The 13,589-nt window shown below is 41.6% G+C and overlaps 1 protein-coding gene across 1 annotated transcript in view; it reads right to left on the bottom strand.

Moving 5' to 3' along the window:
• Nucleotides 1–13,589, bottom strand: part of eys (eyes shut homolog) — a gene marked incomplete at its 5' end in the record, with an annotated part of 173,350 nt that overhangs the window by 56,310 nt on the left and 103,451 nt on the right. The window contains one exon of the mRNA XM_080481589.1: nucleotides 5,011–5,187. Within this exon, the coding sequence (XP_080337715.1) occupies nucleotides 5,011–5,187 (177 nt within the window). The remainder of the gene's footprint in view (nucleotides 1–5,010; nucleotides 5,188–13,589) is intronic.

Raw genomic sequence — 13,589 nt, 5'->3', positions numbered from 1 at the left:
TAAACACAATATATTTTCCTTTTTGATACTATCATTGGCTGCATATACTTAGTGTATTTAAGGCTCAGCTGAATGACCTTTCAAAGTGCACCAACTTTTTATAAAGCGCTAATTTACACTCCTATTATGCCTGAGAGCGGGCTAATTAATAGCGCTTTAAATACAAAGATATAAGTCTTTGGCGGCACACCGAGGCACTCAGCAGGCATCATGGGAGGCCAATGTCAGCTCATAGAAGGGGAAGCAAAGATTGTATTACTCTCAGGACTGTTTAATATTAAAACTAAATAAAAGAACTTTCCCTTTTGAAAAAGAAAAAAAAGTTGTGAAGAAATGTATCCCATAAACCCAAATACATCTTATGAGAAATAAAAGTATTACATAACAAAATTAAGAAAATACAATAAAAAAAATAAAATTAAAAAAAAGGTAAACATATGGGCTTTGATGGGATTAATCGTGGGGGTTTTGGAAGAGGATTGCAGTCCTGGCTGCTCTTTTGCAATTTCAATACATATATTTTTATGCTTGAACGATTTTCTATTGGCTAAAAGTATGAACTGCAGGCAGGCCAGATAAGCAGTCTGACTCTTCCACTGTTAATGGACTTCACTTATACAACTGTTTTCAATACTTCAACGGCCTCAAGGCGCATTACTGTGTTCGCGAAATTCACCCAATCATGCACACTAATGGTGACAGCTGTTCAACCTCCATCAGGAGCAACCTGGCATTCAGCATCATGCCCAAAGACACTTTGACATACGGACGGGGCGAGATGGGGAATCAAACCACTACACTTGCAATGGGAAGACAACCCACTCCAGCACCTGAGCCACAGCCTCAAGGCCATCTTGTTCGGTTCGATGCAGGATGCGATTTACCATTGGATTATTAAAATATGCCAGACTTCCCCTTTAAGGAAGATCTGAATAAAAGCACACAGAAATGCTGTAAGATGTTACACCTGGTCGACGTTCTATCAAGACAATCAGGTTTATGAGATTTGCAAATGACATCATCCTAACTTTTCTTTCAAACTCATTGACAGATGCAGATGGGACAAACATGACTTTTTTGAGAAATTACAAACAATTAATCAAAGGGTTGCTGCATGAAATTTCAGTGTCACAATCACATGTTCCGTGCTGGAGGGAGAATTCAACACCTGGATTTGAATGTCATCATCTCTCCTCAAAGTTACTCACTCCAAAACAAGCCGAACTCTGATCAATGCAGAAGCAACACGGGTGAACCTGGAAGGTGCATTGCAACGTTTAATAGGTCTGTGAATGTAAATGAGAGGCCATGATCCCGAACATTGGGTCAGACATAACTCACTGAACTAGATTACACCAATAAGATGAATGTTATGATGTCTGTGCTCAGTTGGTGAGGAATAAATCACCCCCGATTGCCACACAATGCACGGTGGTTACGGTTTTCTCGCACTTGCACCTGTCTCATTGCACTACAACACAGGGACGTCAGCTTGAAGAATAAAAAGTAGCAGCAGTTTTCACAGCGAGGCGCTGCAGTTGCGCTCCACTGAGAGACACAGTCGGATGTCTCTTGGAGTCATTAGAGGACCGATAGCTCCAAGGTGTTCGAGCACTGGCTTCACCCCTGAGCTTGCTGGTACTTAAAATATGCACGTATACTTTGAACAGATGTGTAATAGCTGAATAAACGAAGCAAAGTTCTCATGGCTCAGCTTTCTCAAACTCCCGAAAAAAAGAAAAGGAAAAAAGAAAAAGAAAAAATCCCCTCAAATCTATAGAGTCTTCTTCTTCCAAAACAATGCTCCATTGTTATGAGGGCCTACTCGGGGGCTGTCTGGCCTACCTATCACAATCTCCTTCTGTAACAATGGGTAGTGTGTATGTGTGCAGGTGTGGGAACAAAAGAGCTGGCAGGAGCAGACAAACAATGTACAGTTGACATAAGAGGGTGAGAGCGATGCGCTCCCGACCTCAGAGTGACCAAGCTCGCCTTGTGAGGATTCCTTTGTTCGCTTTTAGGTTGTAACTCAATCAGTTGTCCCCCCCCCAAAAATAAAAAACAAGGTGGTACACAGTAGTCCTTTAAGTAAGGAAAACAAGACTTTCTGTGATCCCTTAAGTGAGAATTGTGTGCCTTGATTTTTGTTTTTTATACAGCACAACACGTTAACTTATACCTAAGACTTATGATTTAGACGAAATTCCCGGTTTAGTTGTGAACATCCTCAAGAATTAAATTAAATGTAAGATTAGCCATGAGATGAGCTTTGTAAATTGCTATGGAAAACAGCAGATTGAGTCTGAATGGTTTCTTATTTGTCTCCTGTAGCAGAAAAAAAAAGAGGATATCAATGTGTGCCACACTATTTTGCGCACCACCACGAGTCACAGTGTTGTTGTCCTCAGCTGACCTCTACTATTCTTTATTATTTGATACTTCTTGAGTGCCTGTTTTCATAAATGTTGTACATTACAGTCAAAAAATGTGGGAATTAAAATTGGATCAATTTAGATTTGCGGTGTTGTAGTTTTTTATTTGCCCAGTTTTTTCTATTATAGCATAACAGCTGCCGGAGAGGGAAACAGCATCATATTCTCTGCAATTCAATGCCATTAATCAGTGATGAGGAGGCCACAGGCTGACACATCATTCCAACAGTTTTAGTGATTGAAAGATGAAGAATAAACCAAAAGGTTGGGGGCAGAATTAGAAGCAAAAATCAGCAAAAAGGATACATTTTCAGTCAGGAAATTAATTGTTTTGAGAGCCACGCTGATCAAAAACTGTGCAGTGATCATTTTACAAGGTAGCTGAAATGCCGCCCATCAAAGAATTCTAACCAGCTCTTAAGAAATACGGACAGAGAACTGACGATATGTGCATCAAACAAAGTAAGTGAATGTGTCCATATGTTTGATTATAGTTGCTAATAAGTCAATAATCAATTGTCAGCCCATAGATTAGGATCGTGTCATCTTTTTTAAACAGTTTTTATTTCAATCTCCAACATAGCAAGAGCATCAGATAACAATATAATGGGTAAACGATAACAGGGGTCAACGATCCAATTTGCATCTAATTTTGTATGTGAGCATTCATTTTTGGTAGCTTTAGTGGTTAATAACTCAATTTTCTGTGGAATGAAAACCCTGGACACAGAATCTTTGCTGGCTCTACAGAATTTTCACAATTATAGCTGAACAATAATGTTTGGAGGGCGGGGGCCACTGGATTTGTATCATTTTGAATGGATCAAAAAGTTGGTCAAAATAATAGTTGTTTAGTTTAGTAATAACAATCATCTGATGAGGGGGGAAAGCATGGTAAAGACATTAGAAACTCAATAATAACTAGTAGTGTTGTTCCGATACCAATTTTGTGTCCCGATACCGATACCGATACCCGGTTGCATAGTATCGGCCGATACCGATACCGATATTTTCCTATACCGCAGTGTTTAAAAAAGATATGGCCTGTTTATCTTCCAATTCTTAAGAACTGCATACTCACTTGGTTGTATAAATCATTGCTATTATGGCTTCATCTGGCACTGCTTAAGCCTTTGTGAAACAGGAAAAAACACCAACACAGTAAATGTAGGACAACTTTTTTATTTCCTACCTGGTATGGGTGAAACTGAAAAAAGAATAAACTTTTCTTAAACCTGAGATTTAGCTCACAAATGCAAAAAAATTGTGCAATATCCATGTACCGGTAAATACATGTAAAAGTTTAGTCCAACCCCAGTTAAATTAAAATCAAAATAACAAATAATATATATATGAGGCTTTTCTTGGCATGCACTGAATACGTCACCATACATGGATCAGGAGTCAGGGCAGCAGTGAGTGAGAGTCGGGAGAAAAACATGGCGCTGCGCATCGGCGAGTTAATAGTTCGTACCTGCCGATACCGATACCAGCTTTTAGTGTTGTATCGGCCCCACCTCCCGATACTGGTATCGGTATTGGCACAACACTAATAACTAGATTCATATAGATGTTGTAGAAGGCAAAATTATGTATTTTTTTAATAGAATTATCCCTTAATAGTAAATAGTGAATGAATATGTTATATTTTATATATCTCTAGTACACAGTGTAAAATCTAAACCCAAATAGTCCAGTAAACCCTGATCGGTCCTGATCTGGTGGCACAGCTGCAGTTACATGTGTGAAAGTGGACTTTAATTGCATCAAGATAGCAAAGCCTCACACCTCATCTCACTTTAAGACGTGACAAATGTGTGCACATGCGTTTATGATCTGAGCAGCACGGGTCCCAGATGGGAGAACGATCATCAATCTGACGCGAGTGCTGCGTTTGTGCCGTGTTGGACTGGGAGTAGGACAGGACTCAAAATGTGTTTTAATCCAAGGTACTCGGAAGGTGGCTCAGGTAGAGCAAAGACAGCAGCTTCCCCCGTCTCTCGTCTTTCTGTTAAGCTCAAGAAACCAGCTGCTGGCTGTGACATATAAAACAACTGCTTCTAATGCTTCTCTGCAACACACTGAACAAATGTAATTCTCTTTTTTAAAAATGAACTATTTTCTTTTTTAGTGAAATAAAGAGTAATGCGTCTTGACACGGAAAAAAGTTAAAAACCAAAACCCTCAGTTTTTAACATCCACTCTAATGCCTGAATTGCTTTCTTATTAAAATGATAAAACTGAATTTTTAACTAAGTTGAGTGAAAGTAAAACTGCCAACTCTAATCTTAAATTATATAAAAAAAAAAATCCCTACATTTATGCACTCTGGAGAAGATCATTTTAGTCTAACATGGTAAAGCCTATTTAAGTAGCTGCACTGTACATCCACAAGAGAGCCAGACTTAGTTTTTGCGATCTGAATAAAAAAATAACCTTTGTACACCCAAAGAAAAAAAGCTGTGAGCAGGCATTCATCCTAATGTAATATAAGGATTGAAATTGTTTCCTACTCTCATCACTTTTGATTACATTGGTTTTGTGTTTTACAATTACAGTAACATAAGACTATACTCACTGTAGAGAATGGTGCCCTGTGTGGATCTCGTTTTCACTGTCAGAGAGAGAGAAACCGTGTGGTCCTTGACTGGAGCGGGTCGATTACTGCCGTCATCGGAAGGCTGGAGAAGAAACGCAAGAGGCTGCAGCTCCAAATAGGATGTGCCATCAAACGAGGGGATGTATACTGTGGAATCTAAAAGAGAGAATTTCGAGAGTGATTAAAATCAAATGAACTGGAAAAGAAAAAAAATCATGTTCAGTGGAGAAACATTTTTTTTTGCAAACATGCATGAAAGTATGATCAAATTAAACAAAGATTAATCGTGGACCAATGCCAGGACAGTTGTCTGTTTGCAAACTGAGCAGCTAATACTTTCTGGTGTATGCCTTTGCAACAGCGTTGGCCCGTGCTTGAGCAGAGTCAGCAGGGCGCTTGTCAGAGCTACGTGCTAATGTGTCATTTCCCGCTGGATGACAAAGCGGTATGACTTTAAGGAAAGGGTGGAGGAGGTACACGCTGAGGTCATCAACTCCACAAGCCCAGCGATGATCCGCTGGCCTCCTACACTGAGGACGCTGCACACCTGGTGGATGGCGAGCTGTTCAGGTGCATGACAGTCAATTCAAAATAGGCCAACACGGCCTCGGCTCAGGGGACTCTGCCTTCAGGGTTTGACTCTCAAGAAAAACTGCAGTTTATTCTCAGCTGAGAAGTCCTAATATGAAATATGTGTAGATCTGCAAAAAACACATCTTCGTGAACTTTGGTGTTGTAGCAATGCCTCTCGGCAACAAATATTATACGGTACAACTGGAAAGCTTCATTATTTCCCCTTTGAATGGTGTGATTCAAGTAAGGAACATGCATTTGTGAGATGAGAGGCTGAGTTGCATTTGTGCATTGATTCTTGACCCATGATCCAAGCGTGGCTGAAGTGTTATTGACTTGTTTGCACTTGCATCAGCAGCACTTATACTAGAAGATGTGCATAAATGTTTATCAGAGACGAGTCCACATTCGGTGTCAAAATTCAGGAAAACACACCGATAATGGTTTGCTAATTGTTGCGCAGTAACATCTTTTTGGTGAAGGCAAGAGCCGTGGTGCAAGCTGGCATATCTCCGACTGGAAATACGAGGCTCGCCATCATAAGGAGGAAACTCTCGATGCGACGAAATATCAAGATTATATGCTGCCGCCGGTAGTAATCCCATATCTCCACAGTTGGGGATTAAACTCTACAGTGACCAACACAGTCACTGCAGCTGAAAAGCAATGAGTGCTGGTTGAAGATCAGGACGCCGTCACACACAGCGGTGTGCTGGAGACCCACCGTGCTGTTGTGATTCTTTATGGTTCTTACACTTGCTACTGAGGCTCCTTTTTGTTCAAGGAATCATTTACATTGTGCCTAGTTTATACATTCTCTGACATAAAACCTACGGCACTTTGGATCTCACTTTCACCGTCCCAGTCATGCTGGGCTATGTCAGTGACCCTTGTTCTTAAAGGGTGGGGCCAGTTTGCGCGTACTGCACTTCACCTTAAAGTCTCGTAGCGCAGGCCGAAGGACATGTCCACGTCACGACCACAAACTCTTAAAAGTCCTGTAGCGATGGGAACGGGGCGTAAACGGCAGGTGGATGATGTCACTGGAAGCCGTAGTCTCAATCCTGCATGCAGGCGGTTCGGTGTACTATGGCCGCTTGACTTCGATGGAGACGACGAAGTCATGAGGTGTCGTCCCGAGCGTCCAAGCAGCCTTTTCTAGGGATGCACTGCTTGCTCCACATGGAGAAGGGTCAATAAAAGGCGGCCTAAACAAAGCTTGTTTCCACTCGGAACCCAGTTGGCTAACCGCGGTCAACGGGCATCATATCTCGCGGTCGACAAAATAAAATAAAAAATCAAAAGAGAAAATACACGGTTACGCTCCCTCAGATGAATGGACTAAAAGTAGCTTGTTGGAATATCCGAACTATGTTAGATCTGAAAAACAGCAATAGACCAGAGCGTCGGTCAGCACTGATTGCTCACGAACTCTCACGTCTAAAAATTGATATCGCAGCTCTCAGCGAGGTGCGCTTCCCAGAAGAAGGCAGTCTTCAGGAACGTGGCGCTGGCTACACCCTCTTCTGGTCTGGAAAGCCTGCTACAGAACGGCGTCAGTCTGGCGTCGGTTTTATGGTAAGGACATCCATCGCCTCCAGGCTGGATAGATTGCCCACTGGTCACTCGGACCGTATCATGTCCATGCGCCTCACACTCGACTCCCATCACCACCTCACTCTCTTTAGCGTCTACTCACCAACTCTTCTAGCAGATCCCCCAGAGAAGGAAAAGTTTTACTCAGATCTTCGTAGGCTTCTATCGAACACCCCCACTGAAGACAAAGTCTTGATTCTCGGTGATTTTAACGCCAGAGTCGGTCGCGATTCCGAAGCATGGAAGGGCGTCCTCGGCAGTCATGGAGTGGGCAAATGTAACGACAATGGGCGTCTGCTTCTCGAGTTCTGCTCAGAGCAGCAACTTGTCATCACCAACACTATCTTCCAGCAACGCGACAATCGTAAAACCACATGGATGCACCCAAGATCGAAGCACTGGCATCTCCTTGACTATGTGCTTGTCCGTCAGCGTGACCGGGTCGACGTCCTTCACACTAGAGTAATGCGTAGCGCCGAATGTCACACAGATCATCGTCTAGTCCGTTGCACACTTCGACTACGTGTCAAATTGAAACCTAGAAGTAGGGGGGTACCAATCAGGAAAAAGTTTCAGACTAGCTTACTAAAGGATCCTATCGAAAGAGAAAAGTTTCAATCCAGTCTTCAACCACGTCTCAACCAAAATTCTGATCCTTCTCCGGATGCACTCTGGGATCATATCAAGTCCTCTGTCCTTGAGACTTCAGAGGAAGTCTTAGGCTTCGCTAAAAAGAAAAATAAGGACTGGTTCGACGAAAATGATGTTCTTATCCAGGAACTGCTTTCAGAAAAGCGTTCTGCACATCAAGCCCATCTAGCTCAACCCTCTTGTTTAGTAAGGAAAGCAGCATTCCGTCTCGTATGCAGTAACCTACAGCGTAGGCTCCGAGAGATGCAGAACGATTGGTGGACCGATCTAGCTAAGACTACCCAGCTATGCGCAGAGCTTGGTGACTACAAGGGGTTCTACGAGGCCGTCAAGGGTGTGTATGGGCCAAGTCATCAGGTTCAAAGCCCTCTTCGTAGCTCTGATGGTCAGGAACTTCTCACCGACGGCACCGCCATTCTCAATCGCTGGTCAGAGCACTATCAGACTCTCTTCAATACCGACCGCTTCATCCAGGACGCCGCTATCAACCGTATCCCCCAAGAACCTATGAGAGAGGAGCTAGACGATCCTCCCACCCTTCAGGAGACAACTTGCGCTATCCACCAGCTTAAGTCAGGCAAGGCAGCCGGTATAGACGGCATTCCTCCAGAAATTTGGAAAAACGGTGGACCTGCTTTGCTGTTGGGAACAAGGTGAGCTACCTCAAGACCTCCGAGACGCCGTCATTATTACCCTGTACAAGAACAAGGGAGAAAAATCAGATTGCTCCAATTACAGGGGGATCACCTTGCTCTCCATCGCAGGCAAGATCCTTGCTCGTATATTACTGAACAGAATCATCCCGACAATAGCCATGGACCATATACCTGAAAGCCAGTGTGGCTTTCGTTCAAATAGAGGAACTACTGACATGGTTTTCGTATTACGTCAGCTGCAGGAAAAATGTCGAGAACAAAATAAGGGTCTCTTCGCCACCTTTGTCGACCTTACCAAAGCCTTTGATACCGTAAGCAGGTCGGGCTTATGGCTGATCCTGCAGAGGCTTGGCTGCCCTCCAAAGTTTGTTAATATGATTATGCAGTTGCACTTTAACCAGCAAGGTCAGATCAGGCTAAATGGGGAACTTTCCGAGTCATTTCCTATCAAGAATGGAGTTAAGCAAGGTTGTGTCCTTGCTCCAACACTCTTTAGCATATTCTTCAGCAGCATGCTGAAACAGGCCACTGAAGATCTTGAAGACGAAGACAACGTTTATATCAGGTATCGTCTGGACGGAAATTTATTCAACCTCAGACGCCTACAGTCCCGAACCAAAACCTTCAATCAGTTAATTCTGGATCTGCTGTTCGCTGATGATGCCGCTCTCGTCGCCCACTCTGAGAGAGCTTTGCAGCATATTACATCATGTTTTGCTGAGGCTGCCCAGCTTTTCGGGCTGGAGGTGAGTCTTAAAAAGACAGAAGTTCTGCATCAACCCGCCCCCCAGGACACGTATATCGCCCCCCACATCACCATCGGCAACACTGAACTAAAAACAGTACAACAATTTAAATATCTTGGCTGCATCATCTCCATTGATGCTCGCATTGATAAGGAGGTTGACAACAGGCTTGCGAAAGCAAATAGCTCATTCGGCAGACTGTACAAACGAGTTTGGAAAAACAAACACCTCAAATCCAACACTAAGATCAGTGTGTACAAAGCAGTTGTTCTTACCACCCTTCTCCACGGTTCAGAAGCCTGGGTTCCATACCGCAGCCACATCAGTCTCCTTGAACGTTTCCATCAGCGATGCCTGCGCACCATTCTAAACATCCACTGGAAGGACTATGTAACCAACACCAAGGTCCTGGAACGTGCAGGAGTAAGCAGCATAGAAGCCATGCTTCTAAAATCACAGCTTCGCTGGGCCGGACATATAGCTAGAATGGAAGATCATCGTCTACCAAAGATCATCATGTTCGGCGAGCTTTCGAGTGGTCACCGGGACAGGGGTGCTCCAAAGAAACGATATAAGGACTGTTTCAAAAAGTCTCTCAACATCTGTGGTTTAAACCCAAGCAAGTGGAAAACACAAGCAGAGGATCGAGTTGGATGGCGTCACACCATCAACGTAGCCGCCTCAACCTTTGAGAGTGAACGTAGGAGCAACTTAGCTGTAAAGAGACAACAACGGAAAGACCGGATAGCACAGCCATCAGACCCAGATGACCAATCCTTTATCTGTCGACACTGCAGCCGAGCCTGCCGTGCTCGCATTGGACTTATGAGCCACGAGAGGTCTTGTGGGAGAAAACGGGGTGGACCTCCTTCATGAATCTTCGTTCGCGAAGCCAAAGCCATGATCATGAAGAGGAAACATTTAAGTAGTGTTTTTTGTTTTGTTTTGTTTTGTTTGACATTGTAAAACCAATTTTTGAAGTCAACTTCGAGGACTGACAAAAAAGGGACGACCAGGTAAAAGAAAAAGAAAATGTATGACAATTTAATCAATTCTAATAGTGCAACTAAAAGTAATTTGCCTTTGTAATGTTGTAAGGCTCTGATTTATAAAATGCTGCACTATTTCTATATACTGTATGTAAAAAAAACAAACAACTAAAACTAAATATAACTGTACACTTGCATAGACAAATAATGTTAATTTATTTTGCTAAAAGGCATTTTGTAAATGGAACAGTGTAATATACCCATTTATAGTGCATTAAGAGCCACACTGCCATTCACGCAAAACCAGTTAAGGTAAATACACTTGCATTTTGTATGAAACTGCACTCACATTTGCTCAGATTTATTTAAATATACCAATGTCATCCTGACTAATATAAAAATCTGTTTATCAGAATGTTGCTATGAAGTATGACTGAACACTATTGATAATCCAGACTTTTTCCATGTGTTTTTCCACTTTTATTGGAGGTTTATCACTCTGTGGTTGCAAGCTCAAACTGAATATCTATCAAAAAAAAATAAAGCAGTAAGCCCTGAGGTTTTGGGATATTACAACATGTAAAGCTTCTGGTGCCTCATTTACAAGCATCTTCACAAAAAACTGGGCAGTGTTTTTGAAACATTTTCTGTTGGTGTTCATGGTAAAATACCAACACTCCTGTGTTCACATTCCTTCCATGTTCTGTTCTTGACAACTATTTACCCATGAAATAGTACCAAATAACCGAATAATAGTTGTTGGAATCTTTTTTTTTTTTTTTTTTTTACGAATTGCAGTTTGACTGCTTGTTACACGACTCAGACAGTCCCGATGGACAGTTAATACTTTGTTAGTGAGTTTGTTCATGGCAGCAGTGACAGATAACAGGATTCCTGGGTATCAATCATTCATGTCGACAGGGCATCCTGAAAATAGCCCTAACGAGCCAGAGAAAAAGGGGTCAAGAAAGTGAAAATATCAGTGAGGTGAATTGCGGGGATCGACAATAAGGGCTGCTCAGTGGCCCGGGGGCCCGTAGGACATTGACTTGTTCCAGTTTAATGATTAGTCACTACATGAACACCCATGAAGGTTTTCTGTTCGTGTCAATTCCGTTGGTCCTAATCCTGTTTTCTTTGCCTGCACAGTACAGCGCTTAGCCATTTCTCTATTCTTGCTCTTTCTTCTGACCAACACGAGTGCGCAGCTCCTCTGAATTGTGCAGAGAATTACGTTGAGCATACACGACAGCCAAACGCTTCAGATTACAAAGAGGGCATAAAAATGGACTCTTTTTGTTGTTCGAGGGAGTGGCTTTCTTGGGCTGAAAAAAAATGATAAATCAATCCTATAACATTCGTTGGCACTCTCCGAGTGAGGCAGATTGAGCTGGCTCATTTTTAAAAGGCACCAGCAATTACAGCAAACACATAGATGCCCACAGAAAGAGCTGGCAGCACCTAGAGCCCATGTGTTGGCAAAGCAGGAAAACAACAACCTCTCATCAGGTCCCATTAATGTCAAACACAAACACAGAATAGCTCAGCACCTTTAAAACAGCCTTTTCTGTTTTCTGTTAGATTTTTATTTTGCCCGATTGTTATTTTCTCTGACACTATTTACAGTCAGCCATCTCTCTGACTGTATAAAACGGTGTCTGCTATAATCTAATACTTAAGTTTGCATTCAAGTGAAACTGTTACGTTCCTTCATTTATACTCAATTACATGTAAAAGTTGTGAAATAATAAGCACCTCAGTAATTTTCTCTAAAAGAACTGAGTTTTCCCAACTTTTTTTTTTTTTTTTTTTTTACCAGCACTGCCTCTTACAGGCAAGTCATTAAATACATTTGGATAAAATATTTACTTTTCAAATTGTATCACTTGGGGGGGTGGACACTATGGGAAATACATTTAGATATTTTCCCTGCAGTAGTATAAATGTGTTGGCTTCACAAAAATGCACAGCAAATGGTTTGAGTATTAATTCACACTGTCTGTGTAATATGGTTATGAAAACACCAAAATGCATTACATGGGGCAAATTGTACTTTGACCAAGAAGTTGTGTGTGTGTGTGTGTGTGTGTGTGTGTGTGTGTGTGTGTGTGTGTGTGTGTGTGTGTGTGTGTGTGTGTGTGTGTGTGTGTGTGTGTGAGACCCAATATTAATGTAATAATTGTAAAGATAGAATTTTTCAGGCAGGTCAGTTGCAGAGGTTCATCAGAGTTCTTACTTTAGAAACCAATTCAACATTTAATTATTGACAAAAGTCCTTTATTGAGATTAACTAACAGCTCTTGTCCTGTCCATAAGTACAAGTGAATTTGCATATTTGAATAAATACTTGAACAAAAAAGTTAATCAAAGTACCCCCCCAAAAATGTTGACTTAATTCCACTTTTTTCATTACAATTCAACTTTTGAGAATGGGAAATTGTTAAATGAAATTAGGTCTTTCAGACTTGGCATTGCGATCTCATGCACACATTAGTTATTACAGTTGTTAAAAATGCTGTATTGTAGTTAATATGGTTGAACGGATTTTGCCTGTTTAACTGCAGGCAGTAACAAAGAACTGAACTCTCCTCAGAAATGAAGCTCACATTTTCTTTTAATCCTCCTTAGCTTTGTTACCCGGCAGTGTTCTGTATTCCCATAGACAATTTGCTTTATAATTTGTGGATCACAATTATATATCTATAAAGAAAACCCAAACTGTATTTATTTGCTTGGATTTTTTTCCATTTAACGATGTAATGGGTATAACAAGATGGTTGATTATTATAAAATTAACTTCACCACAATATAGGTAGATAAAATGAGGGCGAGGCAAAAATCACATTAGAAGCAACATTTTGAAACAACTAATGTAAGACAGTTGTGCTCTGAATGGGACCAGTTACAATAAAATGACTATGAATGAGGACAAAGGAGTGCACAATCTTATTTGGATTAATGCCTTGGTTAGGTAAAAGTTGTTGAAATGACATAAATGGGACAAAATGGTGCTCCCAACTTTCATTTTATTATTCCTTTCTGGCTGACTTCCTATATCACAGCTTCAGATATACGAGGGCATAAGGACATAACTCAATGAGCCAAAGAAGGAGGTCATGATCAATACAGACCAAGCCTGAATAATTTCCTGCCTCAGTGGGTTTGTCTTTTATGCCTTCTTTCTTACCTGGCAGCAATTTACTCCATAACTAATTTCAGTGATCATTTTCCACTGAAAGCTTACATACTTGACAGAATGTCTTTGGCAAGGTCTACAACCTGCTGTGTCTTCTTTGACGAGACAATTTATCATAGCTTGAGACTTTGACGCACCCAGCTGAATTGAT

This window comes from Lipophrys pholis, assembly GCF_963383615.2.
Source record: "Lipophrys pholis genome assembly, chromosome: 15".
Taxonomy (NCBI): Eukaryota; Metazoa; Chordata; class Actinopteri; order Blenniiformes; family Blenniidae; genus Lipophrys; species Lipophrys pholis.
The sequence above is the reverse complement of the archived record's forward strand: the minus strand, read 5'-3'. Positions and strand labels throughout refer to the sequence as shown.